At 43.4% G+C, this 19,064-nt stretch overlaps 1 protein-coding gene across 3 annotated transcripts in view; it reads right to left on the bottom strand.

Moving 5' to 3' along the window:
• COBLL1 (cordon-bleu WH2 repeat protein like 1) overlaps window positions 1-16,925 on the bottom strand; it is a 48,003-nt gene extending 31,078 nt beyond the window's left edge. For all 3 annotated transcript variants that reach the window (XM_018567857.1, XM_018567859.1, XM_018567858.1), the window contains exons 1-4: window positions 16,718-16,925; window positions 4,324-4,512; window positions 2,011-2,218; window positions 871-1,099 (exon numbers count right to left, since the gene is read on the bottom strand). In XM_018567857.1, the coding sequence (XP_018423359.1) occupies window positions 871-1,099; window positions 2,011-2,218; window positions 4,324-4,512; window positions 16,718-16,752 (661 nt within the window). In that variant the 5' untranslated portion in view covers window positions 16,753-16,925. The remainder of the gene's footprint in view (window positions 1-870; window positions 1,100-2,010; window positions 2,219-4,323; window positions 4,513-16,717) is intronic.
• Window positions 16,926-19,064: the final 2,139 nt, after the last annotated feature.

Raw genomic sequence — 19,064 nt, 5'->3', positions numbered from 1 at the left:
TGTGGTGGAGCCAGACCAGCACAGACAGGAATTATACACTCCCAAAGAGGAGAGGGCTATGACTTGCAAAAATGGAGGTGGCTGTGCTAGGGAAAATACTTTCTGGAGTGTCATTTCCCTAGCAAGTTCAGAGGCACATAGCAAGTCAATAAACCAAGTTCTTGGAAAGGAAAGGACTACCAGGAAGCTTTGACATTTTAATTGCAATTGATGTTTCTGTGCTTTTACCTGCAATTTGCTAAGTCGTTAACAGGGTCTCTTCAAACATAGGTAATGATAGAAGATTACATGACCAAGCAAAAAATACACGATCGTAAAAAACCTCAGAGATTCATTCCCAAAATTGAGGGAGTAAAGGATCCTTTTATTTTCCAAAAACAAACACAATTTATGTAACTGGCTTTTATCCAGTTTGTCAATAAATCAGCCCCACAAAGATCAAACTGTGTTCCTAAACTTTTAGTATGAACACTAGTTTCTGCGCCTGCCCTTCATTTACATTATGAGTTGTTGAGAGATAGGGTGGGGGATGCTAGAAAAGGTCAAAGGACTTTCTAATAAAATGTGAACAGATCAATCGTCTCAACCAAGCTTGCTTCCCATGGAGGGTCTGAATTTGTGTAACTTGCTGCATTGACATCAATTGAGTACTGATTGGATGACAAGATAGAGAGCACCTGACAGAGGGGGTTCAGATGCAAGGCCATGGGTGAGGAAGGTGGCGCCACCAAGGACAGGGTAAGTGTTACATAATTTATCCATTAGTTAACATTCTAACAGGATGTTAATAAATTATTCATCAGTTAATTGTTATTTTTTAATTTCAAACTGGTTCTCTACAGCCACGTGTACTGTGTATAACATATTTACCTTTACTCTGATCCAATGCATAGAGTTCCCTCAAACCAAGATCATTGAGAGACTTTGTGATGTCAAGGGATTTATGCGACTGGTAATCATGCAACAGGACTGTAGTCTGAGGATCAAATTCACATTTACTGCAAATAGAGGGAATGAGATCTTGTAATGGAACAAAAGGACTGACTCTCATCACTGTCTTCTGTGTTCTCCTATAATTGATGACAACTCGAACAGTTTGCTGGAAAAGAAAATATTTACTTCAGATGCATTTGGAAAAACAATCTTAGACAACACAACTACATTAAAACAAATTATAGGTGTAGGGAGGGAAAGGGATTCAAACTCTACCCACCTTGAAATGGCCCACCATGCCTGTGTCCTATAAGCAGGCAGATCAACAACCAGCCTGACATTGCCTCTATAGTCCTGGTGCGGATGTGATTTGACAAAGACAGAGCGGGCAGTGTGGGACAAGGAGTTCCTTCCCCCACCGACGCCAAAGGTAAAGGGAGTTTTTCTCCCACTTACGCCAGAGGTAAGGGTGTCCTGCTCCCACCGAGACTGTGGTAAAGGGGCATCCTTCTCCCACCAGTGCCAAGGTAAGAGGCATCATGCTACCACTGACCTCAAAGTAAGAGATTTTCTGCTTCCACCAATGCAAAGGTAAGGGGCATCTTACTCCCTCCACCAGGGTAAGGGTCTGAGGCTGCAGGCACTGTGGAGTAGTCATTGTTTCTGTTACCTCTCATCTATTCCAGCTCTTCAGTCTTAGAAAACCTCTTCTGCATTCAACACTTCCAGAAGTTCCAGGTCCCTTTGTCACACACTGGCTCCTTTTTTCAACCCGCCAAGTCTCTGCAGTACTCCGCAGTGACGCATTAGGTAAGAGTAAGGAACCAGTGTACGGCGGGAGACACAGGCTACCAACATATTCCTAAAAGTGTTGAATGCCAAAAAGGTTGTTCTTGCTTCTAGCGGTTGACCAAGGGGGCCACAAAAACCTATTTTCTTCCACATGAAATCTACTGCGCACATATAAGTAAGCCACATGATAGAAATGTGAGACTCTATTTTCTATCATGAGATGATGACACCATAAATAAACATAAAAATGTAAAATAAATATTTTAAGACAGGAAACAAACTCACCTCTGGCATCATCGGGCCAGGCTTTTTATGTCTGTCCTCCAGATTTTTAGATTTCAGGACAACTTTTTCTACTTCCAGCATTCCAATAGGTGTGTTTGGCTTAAACTTAAGCAGGCTTTTATCTGCTGAAAACAGTTCTATTGTGTAGGTGGATGGGTTCAAATGGTATTGTCCACAAAGGAATACAAGCAAGTCCATCATGGGTTTGCTGTAAAAAGAAAAAAAACACAGGTCACTGTTAATGAAAACCAAATCAGCCTTTTCCTTCATCGAGCATTACTTATCACCACAGGTCAAGCAACCCCAGCAGGATAAAAAAGGAAAAAGCCACACTCCTTGGATTTACAGTACATTACATTTATTGGTATCTTTACATCTTTTTCACATGCATGATCCCTGTCCTGGAGCCAGCTGCCTCGAACACGTTTTACCAGTTTGGGCTTAATCTCTATCACGTACCTGACTGGAGACTCAGCTGAGAAGGGGGCTGCCTGTGCACCTCTCGTCCCACACCTCTGGAAGTAGTGACAGGGGATGTAAGGACAGAGTGGAGCACAGGTGCCGGTACTGGTGGCTGGCCGGTTCTTGAGGAGACACTTGAGTGCGTTGGTCCAGCTGCTGAATCGGCAGGACCAGAATGATACTGGGACCTTTTGAAGCCAGAGCAGGCAACGGGTGTGAGACCAACGGAGCACTGGCTGGATGTAGTTGCTCAGGGTACTGATAGCGCAATCCACCAACCGGCAGACAAGGAGGGGAGTCAGCTTCCAGCCAAGGTCATACACAGGGAGCCGAGTCTCAGATCAGGGTCAGGAAACGCAAGCCAGGGTCATATGCAGGTGATCAGAAAGCAGAGGTACCGAATCAGGAGGAGAAAGCGGAGTCAAATGGTCACAAGCCGGGTTCATACACAGGAAATCAGAATACTGGAACTGAGTACAGGGCACACAGGGACTGAGTACAGGGCACACAGGGACTAGCTGAAGACCACTCAGCAACTTGGTCATGGCTTCTTGTCCGTTTATATAGAATAGTGTGCAGGCTAATCAGCGTGCACCTGTATGCTAACGAGCATGCCTCCGTACGCTCACATGCGTGTGCTACTGCGCATCAACGTTCCCATGTGCGTGCGTCCACATACTAAAGCGCGTTTTCCAGGAACTTTCAGCAATGGATTGCATGCTTGTGTGCAAGTTTTTTGGGCAGGAGTTAATCTGCAGGTAAGTCTCTTACAATCTCTACGATTAGGTCCAAACGGGTGAAACGCATTAGGAGGCAGCTGGCTCTAGGACGGGGGTGAAGTGGCTTGTTCCTATTTTTTTATGTGAAGTTGCAGAACAAACTAGCTCAGAGCCCACACCCTTGATGCTTCCAAGAAGTGGAACTAGTGTGGGAAATGGAGTGGTGATATTTCCATTTGAAAACCCGTACCGGACAGCGTCACCCTCCCTAAAAGAGAACATGTGTTATGCCTAAGCAGCAAAGAAGCAAGTTAATTTTAGCATCAACCCCAAACCACACAATCTGTCACGTACCTGATGAAGCTTGAGATGACGAGGGCGGCCCCTCTCTTGCAACTCTGGTCCCAGAAAGCCTGGTAGAGAAGACAGGTAGTCTGGGGCACAGCGGGGCACGAGTGCCTGGATGAGGACTTCGGTACCAGAGGGTAACTCGTACGGTCTCTTGCCGTGAGGGATAATATAAACGCACAGCAGGGAGGCAGACAGAGAGTAAACGAAGTCAGGCAGACCGGATCAGCAACGTGCGGGCAGAGAGGTTGTATGGCATAAGGCAATCTCGTGGTCGGGTCACAGGCCGGGTTTGGTAACAAGCGGGCAATGCAGGAACAGGCAGGGAGCAGGAGAATCGTCTAGACAAGCCAGGATCAGGATACCAGAAGGTCAGCGGAGTCAGGAGCAAGCCGGAGTCAAAACCAACAACTAATAAACCAAGGAACAGACACAGGATACTAGGCACAAGCTGAAAGAGTACTCAGCACTGGAGACATGGAGGAGCTGAGTTTAAATAGCCCGTTTGGCGCCACAACACGTCGCAGATGCGCGCACGTGACGTGCTGCGCGCACGCGCCGTGCTGCGCGCACGCACGGACGTCTACGCGAAAGTGCACGGCCCGACACTGCGGGTCACGCCGTGCTCGCGCGCATGCGCAGACGCCATCTGCTGTGTGCAGTGTTCCTGACACAATCACCTTCCCTTCATTCCCGTGCTGCTCTGATCAGCTACTACATTACATGAGCTTACATGGGACTGAGGGCTATCTAACCGGGCCCCACAAATCACACAGCTGCCTACCTGCCATTCACGGTGGTGGATGTGACCCTGTCACCTGGAAGAACTACATTGAGCTCGATGTCTCTGTCGATGATATTCTCCTTCTGATCCATGTTATACTGGTTGGTGTCCGCAGAATCAAACGATGGCAGACTGTCAGAGCACCTCGTGTCCCCAGGAGGAAGAGGAGCCTTGCCTTTGGATTTTTTCCTGAAGATGAAAAGACAAATAAACAGTTTGTATAAAATTCCCCCAACAAATTTACAGCTGGCAGGTCTGTTCTATGCAAGTGTGAAGATTACTTCTCTAAGGAAAAGTCTGCCATTCCGATACACACATACTGTATATATTATACAAATTAGCGAGGCCACACATAGACCAATAGTAGCCAGCAGGTTTAGCGCTGATCAGTAGATCAGACCACATAATAATAATAATAATATCTCTTTAAAAATGCCACAAGTACGAAAAAAATTCCTGCTGATCCTGCCAGAAATCTGCTCTACTTTTACTACCTGTATTGCACTGACAATAATGCATCTGTTACACTAAAATTGTTGTGTTATCAACCTTGCCTAAGGTCTCCTCTACTGGACTACAGAACTCCTTTCTATTTTGTTAAGGACACAGGCAGAGGGGGGAGTGTTCTGTAGATCAGCAAAAGAGGAAAGGAATAGGAAGTAGGGGACATCTCAGTGGTAATACAAGCAATAAAAACCTGACTTTATATTATACAAAACTAAAAAAAAAAAAAGTATGTCTGGGATTTACACTATAACTGTGGGTGGCACCATCAGTCTGATTTGCTGTCACAGCCATTGCTCTTCAGTTTGGCTGCCCTAAGCATGCACCTCCCTCTTAGAAATGTGATTGCTGGTGGCATGGTAACATTCAACATTTTTTTTTTTTTTTTTTTTTTTTTTTTTTTTTTTTTTTTTTTTTTTTTTTTTTTTTTTAATTACACCAGTTTACAACTGACAAGGCAGCTGATGCTTGGGATACATGACTAATATTTAATCACAAGATTTAACCATATTTGTCAGACATAAAAACACAGTGCAGCCATTTTCAACTGAAGTCTCATCTGACCTCATGCTTATTTTAGTAATATTGCTGGTATAGGACTTTCGGCGTGAGCAGAAGGACAGAAAAAAAACCCTTTGCGCCAATCTACCCCTGCTGCGAGCGCTATAAAGTATACAACTAAATGAATACTGTGCCGCGCTATCAAATAAAAAACGTGTACACGTGAAAAGCCTCCACCACAACCACCCTTTTGGAGTGCGGCTCACCTGGTGTTGAGACCTTAAAAACCACATAAAAACAGCGTATAAAACCCAAGTGCAATGATCCACGATCCTCTCCCCAGAGTCCTGGCTTGCTCGGTACACTCTCAAAACTCCACCCTACGCGTGTCACGTCCACATGTGGCTTCAACAGGGGTGTGGAGGCCGCAGGTATGTGATTTGGATTGTTACCGGGACTCCTGTCTCCTGGTACAGGGGAGCTCAGAAAGGGGGGAGAAGCAGCACACTGAACCACTCAAGTGTGCTGCAGTGCAAGGAGCATGCCGATAGATGTACAGAGCAGAGTCACAGACACATGAGCTCATCGGTGACTTGCTTCTCCTTCACTGTCCAGCCACAGGTCCCCTACCAGCGTAGGTGAAGATCAGGTCCCCTTCTCTGCCAGACAGAACTGTTGTGTGGCAGGGATTCTAAATCTCAGGACTGAATAGAGAGAATGCAGTTATTTTGGAAGGTAAAACAGCTCTCATATATGAGTCAATAGCTGTTTGCCTGGAGTTTGGCTTTAAATGACCTTTACAGTAAGAAATCCCTTCCTAAACTGAAAAATGTTCCACCTTCCATACTCAAATGATGGCCCTTCCCCATTGTACAGTCCAAAGAGGCTTAAACAGGACTGCATTTCTTCGCTCCTAACAGCCACCGAAGAGATAGCGTGTGGCTGCCAACAAACAAGAACATGTACATACATTCCTCCCCTCTTCTGCAGTTTCGTTCAATGATTTATCTGCTAATCTGCCATTTCAACATTCAAGGTGAAAGATTCGAAGGAGAAGAATACACACTTGCTTGCAGAAGAACGGTCAGTCTTATCCAGAACAACAATCACATTTCTTGCAGCGTTTGAAAACTTTCTGCTTTCTGCTGATTTGGCTTTCTAAAGCCAAATGTCCAGCTTTAGTTTTTTTCAGCAGAGAACCAATCACTGCCTTTAAAGCCACAGCTGAGCGTTTATGATATCTCCTTTATCAAAATGTCAGCCTGTTTATTAAGAACTGGCTGCAATTCACTGTGTACACACAGCTTTAGATGTGCCACCCAGGACAACCAGATTCTTTTTTTTATTGAAGCTCCGCAGTGCATGGATTGTTAGAAAAACCCCACGTGAACTATGAAATCACAGCACACAAAAAACTGCACAAGGGTGCATGGTACTCTTCGGGGAAAAAGAGCCATGGTATCCCTGAACCCCCCCCGCCCAGGGCGCAAGGCTCCTGACAGGGGCAAAGCACTTTAGTCCACCTGGCCGAAGGCAGGCAGACTCGTCCTATGGGACCAGCTAAAGCAGGCCCACCAAGTACTAGGTAGGGGCTCTCCTGAGGAGGGACCCAAGTGCGAGGAGGGAAAAAGACCCGTTAGGGCCACAGACTTGCCCCCCAAACATCAGGGCAGGCTGCCGAAAGACTTGCACCCTCCATCGTCTGTGGTGTGGAAAGTGCTTGTGCATGAAAATAAGTAAATAGTACCAAGTGCAATCACATGGCAGGCCTTGAGGCCAGTATAAAAATTGCTTCAAGCTAGCCATAAGGCCTGCCTAAGAAGGGTAAAGCTAGAAAAGCATTACAGTGATGTGAACTTTTGCCTGTGCCATACAGTGGGGTCCCAAACCCAATTAATTTCTCTGATATGCTCCCCCCAGGAGCTCCTTGTGCTTCTGCCCCCTAGCCAGAGGCAGCCCATTCCCTACTAGAAGGCATTAGCATCAGGGGGTTCCTGCCTACACCCGGGGACAAGCCAGGTCAGAATTGACAAAATAATGACACCTGTTCTTCCCTAGAAACTGATAAGAACATAAACTACAATTGATCTTAGCCAAAAGGCAGAGAAGCAGGTGAGCCCTCATCTCTAACTACTCCTCCTGCTCACTGACATACGCAGAATGCAGTGACCCATAACTGTCACAGGAAGGGCAGATGTATTTTAGAGGTCCGGGATGTGACCGCCAGCCTGGCTTCGCTTGGTAAATTGGCAACACCCACTGGGGGAACAACTTCATCTTAGGTGACCAAAGCAGAGTTTTTGTGCACCGATTATACACAGACTAGTTGCTTTTTCATTGAAGTTTGTATTTGGCAGATTTTTTTGTAAACATTGGCAAAAGAATGGTTTGACTTAAAAAAAATGGTAAAAATGAAAAATTCTATAAAAGCAGGATTTAAAACATATGGCGGTCTGGCAGGCTGGCTGCCCAGATGTTTAGGCTGCTCCCGTTGTACATTATGAAGTAACTGAAAATGAAAACATGTTCCGTTTTGCTCAAATCCCAATTGCTTAAAGACTGCAGAATGTAAACAGAGCATCGTTGTGTCCGGGCCTCAGAGAGTCAAAGTCGTAGTGTTGTACAAACTCTGGATTATACTGAAAGAAAGGGCTTCAGTGTGCAAATTCCCTCTGTTCTAAGGGTTTCCCTTGTGTGTTGGTTTTGATTTATACTGTCCTACTAAGCATGCTGTGTGTGAACAGCTCATTAAACCAGCACAAATCACCATTAATTCTTACTACAAGCCTTGTATGAAAGGGCGAAAAGCTACAAAACTATTCATACACTACATGATTCCCATTAACTGGTTCTTCTAATAGAGAATCTAATGAGATTCATTGATAAATATGGAAACGTTTCAGTAGCAAAGATTCAGAATAAATGAGGTATAGTGTACCTATGGAGGGGGCCTTTTCTCATTCATAGCGGTCCATTATTTTAGGCATTCTATATATACTCATTATCTCAGTTAACAGGCTTATCAACATAATTAGCGTTTGTTCACATGAGAAGCAACAGAGGTTTTAAATTCTGAGGAGAAACAAAGACTCTAGCATGCAGAAATGGATGCTGAAGCTGCAGCTTTTCAAATTACCACAGAGGCCATGTGATTTGTGAAGCAGCCCTCCCACTTAGTGATCAGTTTTAGAAAGTAATTCCAAGTCCTACATCCATATAAAGAGAAGAAAAATTAGGGTTCTGTAATATAGCATATTTTAGATAGATATTTTACATATATATTCTCGGTTTTGTTATCTGTGGTTTGCTGTGAACCATTATCAGTTTAAAGAAGAACTCTGGGCAAACTATACTTTCCAGAGCTATGTGCTCATTCCCACCGGCTGCTAGGCCAGTCCCCACAGACTCTTCTCCCCTTTGCTCGGGCAGTTTAAGGACCACTGACACCATCACATCCTATGCAGGTCCTCTGACCTGCATTAGATGCGAGGACGCCAAAGGCAATTCCGGTGGGGGTGGGGGGGGTTGTTAGTGCTGACCTACGCATAGGGATGTACCTAACCATTTTACCGCCCGAGGAGGAAAGAGGGTGTTTTGGGGTTCTGGTGGTGGCTGCTACCCGAGGAGGGGGGGGCCTTGTTGCGGCGCACTGGCCAGTGTCCCGCTCAACTCCTGGCAATAACAGGCCCAGGCTGCTAAGAGCTAAGGCAGGGTAATGTGTAGACACATCTTACACATCTCCCCGCTCTTAGCAGCCGGGGATGCTTTGGCCAGAAAGGGGGCGGCAGGCAAACTGAAAAGATTGTGCAGCAGAGCAGCCATGCCGCTCTACCTGCCGCCACCCACTCCCGCGTGACCCAAAGAGATGCCGCCTGAACCAACTGCCTCAATATAGGGATGTCACTACCTTCACGGGAGCGGAGATCAAATTAGTAAGTAAGCCAGATTTATCTGAGTCCCCTAAACAAAATGAACCTTTAAGTTTTTGGTTTTTTTTGCTTGGAGTTCCTCTTTAAATAAAGCTGAGAAATTAAGCACATTCCAACACCCAGGTGCTTGGAGCAAAAGCATTCCTTATTCTTAGTTCCTGTCTGAAGTTACAGTGCAGAAGCAGACAAGTTAATTGTAAACAGGGCAATGTTTACACTGGATTGGGTGTGGGTTGGCAGATGTCAAAGCATGGGGAAAATGTAGCACATTCAATTTTCTAGGTTACATGTCATACCCGGATATATGAATAGAGCCAATATAAGTTAGAAATAGTTATCCAGTAAAACTGAAGCTCACATGAAAAATACGACTGCACCATCATAGCTAGATTATGTGATATCAGTTGAATAATTCTACCCATGTTTGACATTATGTCTTCTAGCAGGGATTATAAAGAGAAGTATGAGCACATCCACAGCATTTTATATTTACAGCTTTAGTAAATCAGAGCTCACCAGCAGAAGGAGCTTAATCACTAATAAATTAACTTGTTCAGACATTCTATTTTTATTTTTTCACTTTAGTCTTGGAACAAAATATATACTGTAATGTAGGGAGGCCGAGAAGAAGGACAGACAATGCTATTGTCTGCAAATCCCATCCCTTTTAAAACTAAATATATTATGCCAAAGTTTCAGTATAATATTATATACACACACACACACACACTATATATACATATATTTATTTATTTTCCTTCTTATTTCCCAGCATGATATGACATCTCTTCTGGGTTTTTATAGACCAAATGTAACTGAAATCCAGGAATTCATGAGTGCTGAAAAGGATTACATGGTCTGTGATAATGTCCTACAGCAATAAAGGCCAAAAGCAGCAACTCGACAAGAAAAAAAACCCTGTGATCACATGCCCCCTGACTTCCTGCAATTTCCACAATATCACATGAAAACGCATGATTCTAGAAAAGTGTCGTCCGGGCAAGAGAGCTGTATAACTCACTCAGTACTAAAGAAGCTTGAACAGCTCAGCTCTTATAGCCCTTCCTATGGAAGCCGGACCAGCTTATGTCACACACCCATACCATAAAACAGAACAAAAATAACTAACTATTTAGAAACAACATAGCCGGAGACTAATTAAGCAACTAGGGTGAGGTCAGAGTGGCATCGGTGAAAAATGAAGAAACATTAGCGGGGAACGCCAACGTTTTTAGTCAAGACTGATTGTTTCGAGCAAACAACGGGGGGAAATGTCAGAGAGACTTAAAAGGAAGCTTTTTCCTCCTGAGATAGTGCGGGCTTAGCGAAGTTCACATCAAATCCAAAGAGCAGAACGGACCCACTACAATACAACACCCAGATTATTTTAGGAAACTTTTGTTTAGAAATTTACAAATGGGCGTCTTTCTGAAACACTCCGGTTATTTTGAAGTTATTTTTAGCACTCGTCTTTAGAAAAGGGGAAAAAAATTAGCCAATGTTGACAAAATACGTTTTCAAAAAGGACTTAACAACAGTTACATTTTTCAGTAAAGATTACAAAGCCCTCAGGGCCGGTGCACACCAAGGCGACACCCCACCGCACAGCAATTGTGCACGATTGCTGCACGATCAGAAGTCGCCCAGGTATGCACCGATCGCGCTGTAGGTGCCATTCTTTTCCAATGGAACCCCAGTCGCGCCGGGCGGATCGCGCGTGATTCCGCCCGTGCTTACGAATATGACGCGCCGCGCGTCATGTATAGCAGAAAAAAGGTACAAGTACCTATCTGCTAATACAGCTGCGCGTCGTGTATCGCAGAAGGTACCGCAGAAGGTATCGCAAAAGACCGGGTGCTATTATTGGAAAATAATGGCACCCACAGCGCAATCGGTGCACACCTGGGCAACTCCTGACCGTGCTGCAATCCGCGCTGATTCGTGCACAATTGCCGCGCGGTGGGGTGTCGCCTAGGTGTGCACCGGCCCCCAACTGGATTTACAGAATAGACAAACAGCAAAGAAAGGTAAGATGGATAGAATAATAATGCAAAACTAAATACGGTAATAAGGCTGACCTCTGTCCAAATAGCTACATACAGCTGTGCATGTGAACTGCTTTACCTGCCAAAATATTGAAGATTCTTCTTCAGTCGCTCTTGTGATTCACACACCACTGCCACAGTGCACATCCAGGTGAGCGATATCCCTTTCATGCAATAAAAGGACACCTGTCATGAGGAATTCATGGAGTCTGCCCTGCTGACCATTCTTTCTGAAAATGCTAGTTGCATAGCTGTCCTGCTGATGCGTTGGCCTTTTAAAATACATCTATAATTCATTGGATGTGGTACTGGCATTACACTGTTTGTAAACAAATACATCCAAGTTGGTGGCTTTTTGAGCTGCTGGATCAAGTACAGAGATTAGGAATCCTGGCATGTTGCAGGTTTAAAGCTGGCCCTACACCTATACATTATCTGCAGACTTTCTATGGTCAGATGGAAAAAGTGCAACAGATTCCTCCATCTACGCTAAACTGTGTGGATGGAATAATCTCACACTGAGCCAAGCTTCAGTATCTTGCTAGTCGGTCCCGATGCCTCTCAAAACACCTGAACAGTGCCAGCATCCAATCAGATTGTTCAGGCGTTATGAGAGCAGGCGAGGTCGACTAGCAAGATACTGAAGCTTGGCCCAGTGGTAGAGTCCTCAATCCACACAGTTTGGCATAGATGGAGGAATCTGTTGCACTTTTTCCATCTGACCATAGAAAATCTGCAGATAATCTATAGGTGTATGGCCAGCTTAAGACTCAATAAGTATTTATGCCAGAAAATAACCAGACAGCAAGCATTTTTAGAATGAGATCAGCCGCTCCTGTACTTCTTTTATGACGGAGGTCACTCCAAGGTATGCACTGGTGTCTAGTTTTCTGCTTTCACATGGCTGATTGGACAGAAAAGGAGCAGCAGAACACTTACAAGGATTTTCTGTGTTCTAACCTTTTCTAAGCACGGTCACATTTTTACAGAGCTGGGTACTCAAAAGCGTTCTTGCAATGGGCTGGAGTGCTTTCTTTAAGAATTTTGAGCCCCCAGCCATGCCAGGAGGCATGGTTATGCCACTCAAGCCTCCCGAAGGCGTAACCGGCTATGGCAAAAGTATGCTCTGGGTTCAGAGGAGCTCATCCCTATCCACAAGTAGGACACCAACACCTCCAATTAAATCGGTAGTGGTATTATACGTGTATTTTGAATGGCTGTCTTTGTTCAGCAACGGTGTCACTTTCAACTATCCCTTGCGGCTACATTTACCAGGATTTCATGGCTCCTCTAGCTGACACTGCACTCTTTACAACTTATGCAAACTGGGAAACATGACATGCTTTCAGGTGCATTCCGCTTGCTAATGAGATCAGTTTCTAAATTGCATCCGAGTTTGTTTACAGGTGCTTCTAAACTGTATCTGACCTCCGACTAAGCTGCATCAAGCTTATTTGGCATTTCCATTGACTTGTATGGGAGGAAAGCCAGTTATGACAAGAACAGATGTCCATGTACACAGGATCTTAGTGACATAACTCTCTGCCAAGACACCTCCCTCATACTCCAATGTGTATGAGTAATGCTGCAGTAAGCTAAGATAAAAGGTGTTTGAAATCAGGAAAAATGACTTTCACAGGGCTAAATGGAACAGGAAATGTTAAACTTCTAGTAGCATTGCTTGAAATGATCTCATAGGACCTAGCCAGCCATGGACAAGGTACCCATGGGAATACCACCCCCCTAGCGCTAAAAATACTGGCTGGTGGACGTGGCTTGCTTATTGTTTGAAAAAAAGGAATGGTCTGGATTTGAAACCCAATGATAAAATATCAACGAAGCTAAACCAACTGATTCTGCAGCACATTATAAAATATATACACATTGATATGCAATACAAATGTATGAATCCTAACTGATATCTAACAAATTAGTAATATTAAACACTTAAATCGGTCTGTTTACCTCAGGAAAGCGTTGTCTATGGTACATAATGTCATTTTTGGTGGCACTAATGAGTGACCAAATCTGGATGCAATAATTTGTCCTTTGTATCAAAATTAAACTTGCTGTGTGAAATTCATGATAGCACAAAGAAGTGATAAAATGTATATGAGCTCAGCCTTCTGCTATTGTATACTCTAGGGTTTTTCCACCCAAAAGTGGAATGTGAGTTTTCAACATCAAAAAAAACCCAGTACTTTAGTTCTTGATGCTGAGCTTTCATTGCCAAAAACAAGTAAAATATAAATCGTCCCCCAAGTTAAACTGTAAAGCACACCCAAACACCTAACTATCCCCTATGTGAACCTGACCTGTAAAACTAGCCATTAACTTTTAAAGTGGAAGTGTCCCCAGATATCAAATAACAACAATTACCTTGTTACGTATTCATTTAAAACCTGCTTGAATGTATACTGTCGCAGTTCTCTGCACATCAAGATTCAAAGAGAAGCACTGTAAAACTGGCCATACACTACCACTATATTCAAGCTGTTGGTGGGATTGCTGGCACCCCTCTATTCCACAACTTGTCAATCGACTCTTGTCAAATTGCTGGCCAAACATTGACTGCAGATAATCAGTTGCAGTCACTGTTTGGCTATTCTGCAGGCTGTCGGAATACTATAGCCGGCAAGAAAGATTGCCGTATCCATGCTGTTTAGCATGGATAGGGGAATTGCATGTTCAGCCCCCTTTGCGAGACTGAGCAAGAAAAAGCCAAGTGGACAGCTTTGGCCAGCCTGACTTAACAATATTGTACAGTTCGCAGGTAAGCTACTTGAAAGGAGAGATGAGTCTAGGTTGACCCCATCATTGCATTACTGGTACTTCACTATCCAGTCACAGGCTGGGAAATAAATTGACCAAGCTGGATTGTTTTAACTGAACTATGAAGAATTGATGTCAGAATCTGGCTGTGTTGTCCGACAGGGATGTAGGAAACACAAATTTGGCTTTGTTGCTTTCATACTTCTGTACTTCACTGAGGATTTAGCTATTTTTGTACCTTTCCACTTTCCATGAACACTCAACCCAACACCTACCCTACTATTTAGCTTGACCCTTATTCTATCACTTAACCTGGTAAACCCTAACTCTAACCATAACCCTTGACCCCAACACGAACCCAACTGAATCACTAGCACTTATTCAAGCCCTTTCTTACTTTTTTGTTTAGCATTAGGACTGGATTAGGCAATTATGAAAGAGAACAATCCCAAGCCAAAAAGTAAAAGCAGTCAAAACAAATGATCCTTGCGAAAGATGCCAGCTCTAGGCATGTTGAAATACTATTGCCTTGCCACATCTCTTGGGGACTCAAAGTGGACGTGCCAAAAGTGGCTGGAAACTAAGCAATAGTTACTGGCTCAGTTCCCTCCGTTCCTTAGTACCACCTGTGGCATGTTCTGGCCACACACCTATAGATATTCGATCGGAAATGTTCCATGCTGCCAGGAACTCTGGTTTGATTCTAGCTCAAATAGCCCATGAAGCACAGACAAACGTCCAAGAGTGTGTGGCCATCTTTAGAGTTTCCAACGCCTTGCTGTTGAAATGTAAACTTGACACTTAAACCTAGGCAGAATGGGACTCCTTTGTAAAATGAGGTGTGCAGAACAAGGGACACAATTTTGCGCACCTCTGGGGCTCCTGACAGATATAGAAAACCCATTAACTTATTAAGGAATCCAACATCTAACAAAACGTGAAACATCAGTTGTGCATTGACTGACCATTTCACATCATAGGTTGTCATTGGTACAAAGAAGAATCTTTAGGGTTTCCCAAACACATAGCATTTTGAAATCTATCCAACCAGCAGGCATAAATTTGCCAAACCAATTTGATGATCGTCATCGACAGGGTTGATGCAAAGCATGACGTATCCAAGACCCATCCAACACTCAGTTGACATTGTTATTAAACAAACAACCACAAGAGAAATTACAGGTGAAACTCGAATAATTAGAATATCGTGCAAAGTTCATTTATTTCACTAATGAAACTTAAAAGGTGAAACTAATATACGAGATAGACTCATTACATGCAAAGCAAGATAGTTCAAGCCGTGATTTGTCATAATTGTGATGATTATAGCTTACAGCTCATGAAAACCCCAAGAACCCCAAATCCACATCCTCAAAAAAGTAGATTATTACATGCAATCAATAAAACAAGGATTGTACATAGAACAATATCGGACCTCTGAAAAGTACAAGCATGCATATGTACTCAGTACTTGGTTTGGGCCCCTTTTGCAGCACTTACTGCAATTACTTTTGCACGATATTCTAATTATTCGAGTTTCACCTGTATGCTTCTAACGGAGACCTGTCATGAGGGAATCATGGGAGCTGCCTTCTGAAAAATCCAGTTGCCTGGCTGTCTTGCTGATACATTTGCTTTAATGCTTCCTGAGCTACTGACCCAGAACAAATTTAAAGTTAAAGAATTCTGATACTTCACTACTCATTTTCAGCACACTTGTTCCAGGTCTATGACTCAACAAAGTCATTTTTTCCTTGTATTTCTTGCTTGACACAAATCAAAGTCTATCTGCTGTGTAGGTAAATCAAGACAGAACAAATCTAAAGGAAATAAATATTCCAGCCATGAAATTCAATTACGGTAAATTGTACAGGTCAAATGCACATTCTGGGATGGGGAATACCTATGAACGGCTGTTACAATAGGAGCAATAGAAATGAGGTCGTGGTGCTTAAGAACCCGAAAAGCATTAGAAGTCTTACAATTAATGTTTATTTAAAGTGACACTACACTCAGGAGTTCAATCTTAAAATGCATTCAAGTACCTCAACTATTCACACAAATGTATCTTATTTGGGTATCACTCGGCTGTAGATCCTCAAATCATTTCTGAATTGGCGCTGACACTGTCCTTCCTTCTGGAGGGGTCTACTTTTCTTCCCTATGGTCCCTGTGTGTTGTAAAGTACTCTCATGTTGTATTGAGACTAAATTGTATTGAGATTGTAGCCCATCACAGGAGTGAGCTTGGTGCGGTGACTACTTTACAACACACAAAGGGATCGTGGGGAACAAAAGTAGCCACCCTCCAGAAGGAAGGACAGTGTCGGCACCAATTCAGAGATGATTTGAGAATCTACAGCCGAGTCATACACAAATAAGATACATTTTTGTTAATAGTTAAGGCACTTTAATGCATCTTTAAGATTTAACTCCTGAGTTTACTGTCACTTCAATAAGGCTAAACATGTCTAAACTTACAATGGGTGCATTTTTTTGCAGTTCAGTGAATGCACACGCTCCTCTCGTTTAACCTTTCTGCTGGCTACTACATTGTACCAACTGGCTTCTGGATTTCCCATTGATGTATACGACCCTGCAGTAACTCAAATAAAATGTTCATAATATATATGGTTTTTCTTACCTCCAACATAACAGATTCTGCAGCTTTCCCTTCATTGGAAACACTGGGCTCTATTATCTTCCAAAGTTAAGAACATATAATAAAAAAGCCGTCTTTCTTGGCGTATTATTTGAGGGCGCCACCTTCTTATTAACAGCCTCAGTTAACTGGCCTATTTATATTCCTGCAGACTTCTCCCACTAACAGCAACAGATCTGCTGGCAAGTGCTAATCCTTCTCACTGAGTGCTCAGGTTATTAAGAGGCTTTATAATGCCTGCTATGCAGCCATCAACTTTTCTCATGAGCAGAATTCAGTCATGCAAAGTTGATGAGCGTTATCGGTGTTAAAGGGACCTACATACCAATACGGTATAAAATGTCTGAATAAAATAGTAGGATGTTTTAACTGTTAAAGCAACTGAATTAAAATAAAGGAACAAAGCAGGAGTCTCTAGCAGGAGTCTCTTAGCAGTACAATAGAACATTCATGACAGCCATTAATCAGATAACTAAAGGCATTCACATGCAGTAGAAATTGACAAAATAACCTTATTGGTTGGTATTGGTTCCACCCTTCCTGAGCCGTGCTTAGTGAGGAGCCTGAGCTTAGTGCAAACCCAGTTTACCCAAGCTTACACAAAACTAAGACTACCACCTCCTCCTCCTGGCCCAATGAGTTGCAGAGATGCACATTTTCCACCCTGAAGCTATATGTTAAGGGGTGGGGAAGGACCCTGGTGCAATTAATTGGGAACATTATTGATCAAAGGGAGCCGGACACTAGGTTTTTACTGTAAGGGCAGCAGGCAGTGCAGAAAGCATCAAAAAGGAGGGTATGGACCTATTGGAGAAGGGGAAAGGGGGAGGTGCTTGGGTATGTTTTTTCAAAAAGGCTTGGGCTTATTGAAAAAAAGGTGATCTTGTACTTTCAAATTTCCTGCTCCAAAGTAACTGGCAGCCGTGTCTTGATTTACCTCCTCAAATGTTTGCTACATTCCCACAGTCTTCTAGGAGCGTGAATCATACCGTATGCATGTCTCCGATTTTGGGTCATTTTAAAAGAACAACACCGATGCTGCAGATGGGAGTTCAAGAGCAGTGGACCTTAAGCAAGACTAGTTTTTGGGCCCCTCTTGACTACTGGCTAAGTAAAAACATTTATTTAGAGGCCATCAAGTGGCAGCTAGATAAAAGAGATCTGTGTCCCGATCTATGTGACAAAATGAGGGGTCCGATCACCCACATCATGTATAAATGTGCTCATAAGTCCAAAAAGGTCTCTGGTGCATATGAACAAATGGTATGGTCGCGAAAAATCAGGAGCACATAGGTAAGGATAATTACAACTCTTAACCTACTTCCACCTTTTCCACAGAACTACTTCTGCAAGTACCCAGATATTAACTGCCCACAGCAAATCTACATCATGGAAAAACACTTACCAATAACAATATACACATTTCACAACTTTTTTCTGGTTGTACAATTGCTAGTGTGCATTGAAGACAACCAGTCGTGATGCAGCTTTAGATTATTATCAATGGCCACAAGCCTCGGCTCCAGGTCATGTGATCACTGATTACTGTAACTGCCAGTTAAAGTGGACTGCGAGTAAAGATTGTAAAGATTTTGCTGTACTCAACCCCGCGCTTCCTCCTGTCTAATCAGATTTATGTGAGAATAGAGATGATCATTTATCTTGTATCAGGGAAGAAAGATAAGCTGCATGACTTGTTATGTAACACTTATGGGGGGGACAAACAAGTGTATGTTCTTAGATCTTTTGCCATAACTGAAAAGCTTGTGTAAGAACGTAGAACAAACAAAGAAAAATATGCACAAAAAAGAAAAGCATGCATACGCATACAGAAGCCAATGTCCCTGGAGCTAAAAAATGTTCTTGTTATTGAATAGGGGGGCTCAACCTACCGTAGACATACAGCAGTTCATGTTTAGTTCAGATGGAAGCTGCTGCATGCCTTAGTTTTAACAGAAAATGTAAAGAACAAATCCAGTAAACAATGTTATTAACCTTTGCAGTTGGGCTACCCCTGCGCTGCAAGCATTAAGTGATCATTTCTGACTAGAGTAAAAAATAACACCTGGACCTCCGAGGCGGCCAGCTGTGACAGCGCCCCCTCCAGCCTGTCGACTCCTCCTCCACTACAGCGATGGTTTGCCTCTCGGCACCCTCACGTCCTATACACTGTATTGGACGTGATGACTCAAGGATCATTAGACCTCTGTAGCAGAGAGAGAGGCTCCAGGGACTGGTCTAAGAGCTGGCCTTCTCGGAGGATCGGGTGAGTATAACGGTTTTTGTGTTTTTTTTACCCTAGGTAAAAACAAGCAGTTAACCCTTGCAG

This window comes from Nanorana parkeri, unplaced genomic scaffold, assembly GCF_000935625.1.
Source record: "Nanorana parkeri isolate BGI_ZX_2015 unplaced genomic scaffold, ASM93562v1 scaffold1105, whole genome shotgun sequence".
Lineage (NCBI taxonomy): Eukaryota > Metazoa > Chordata > Amphibia > Anura > Dicroglossidae > Nanorana > Nanorana parkeri.
The sequence above is the reverse complement of the archived record's forward strand: the minus strand, read 5'-3'. Positions and strand labels throughout refer to the sequence as shown.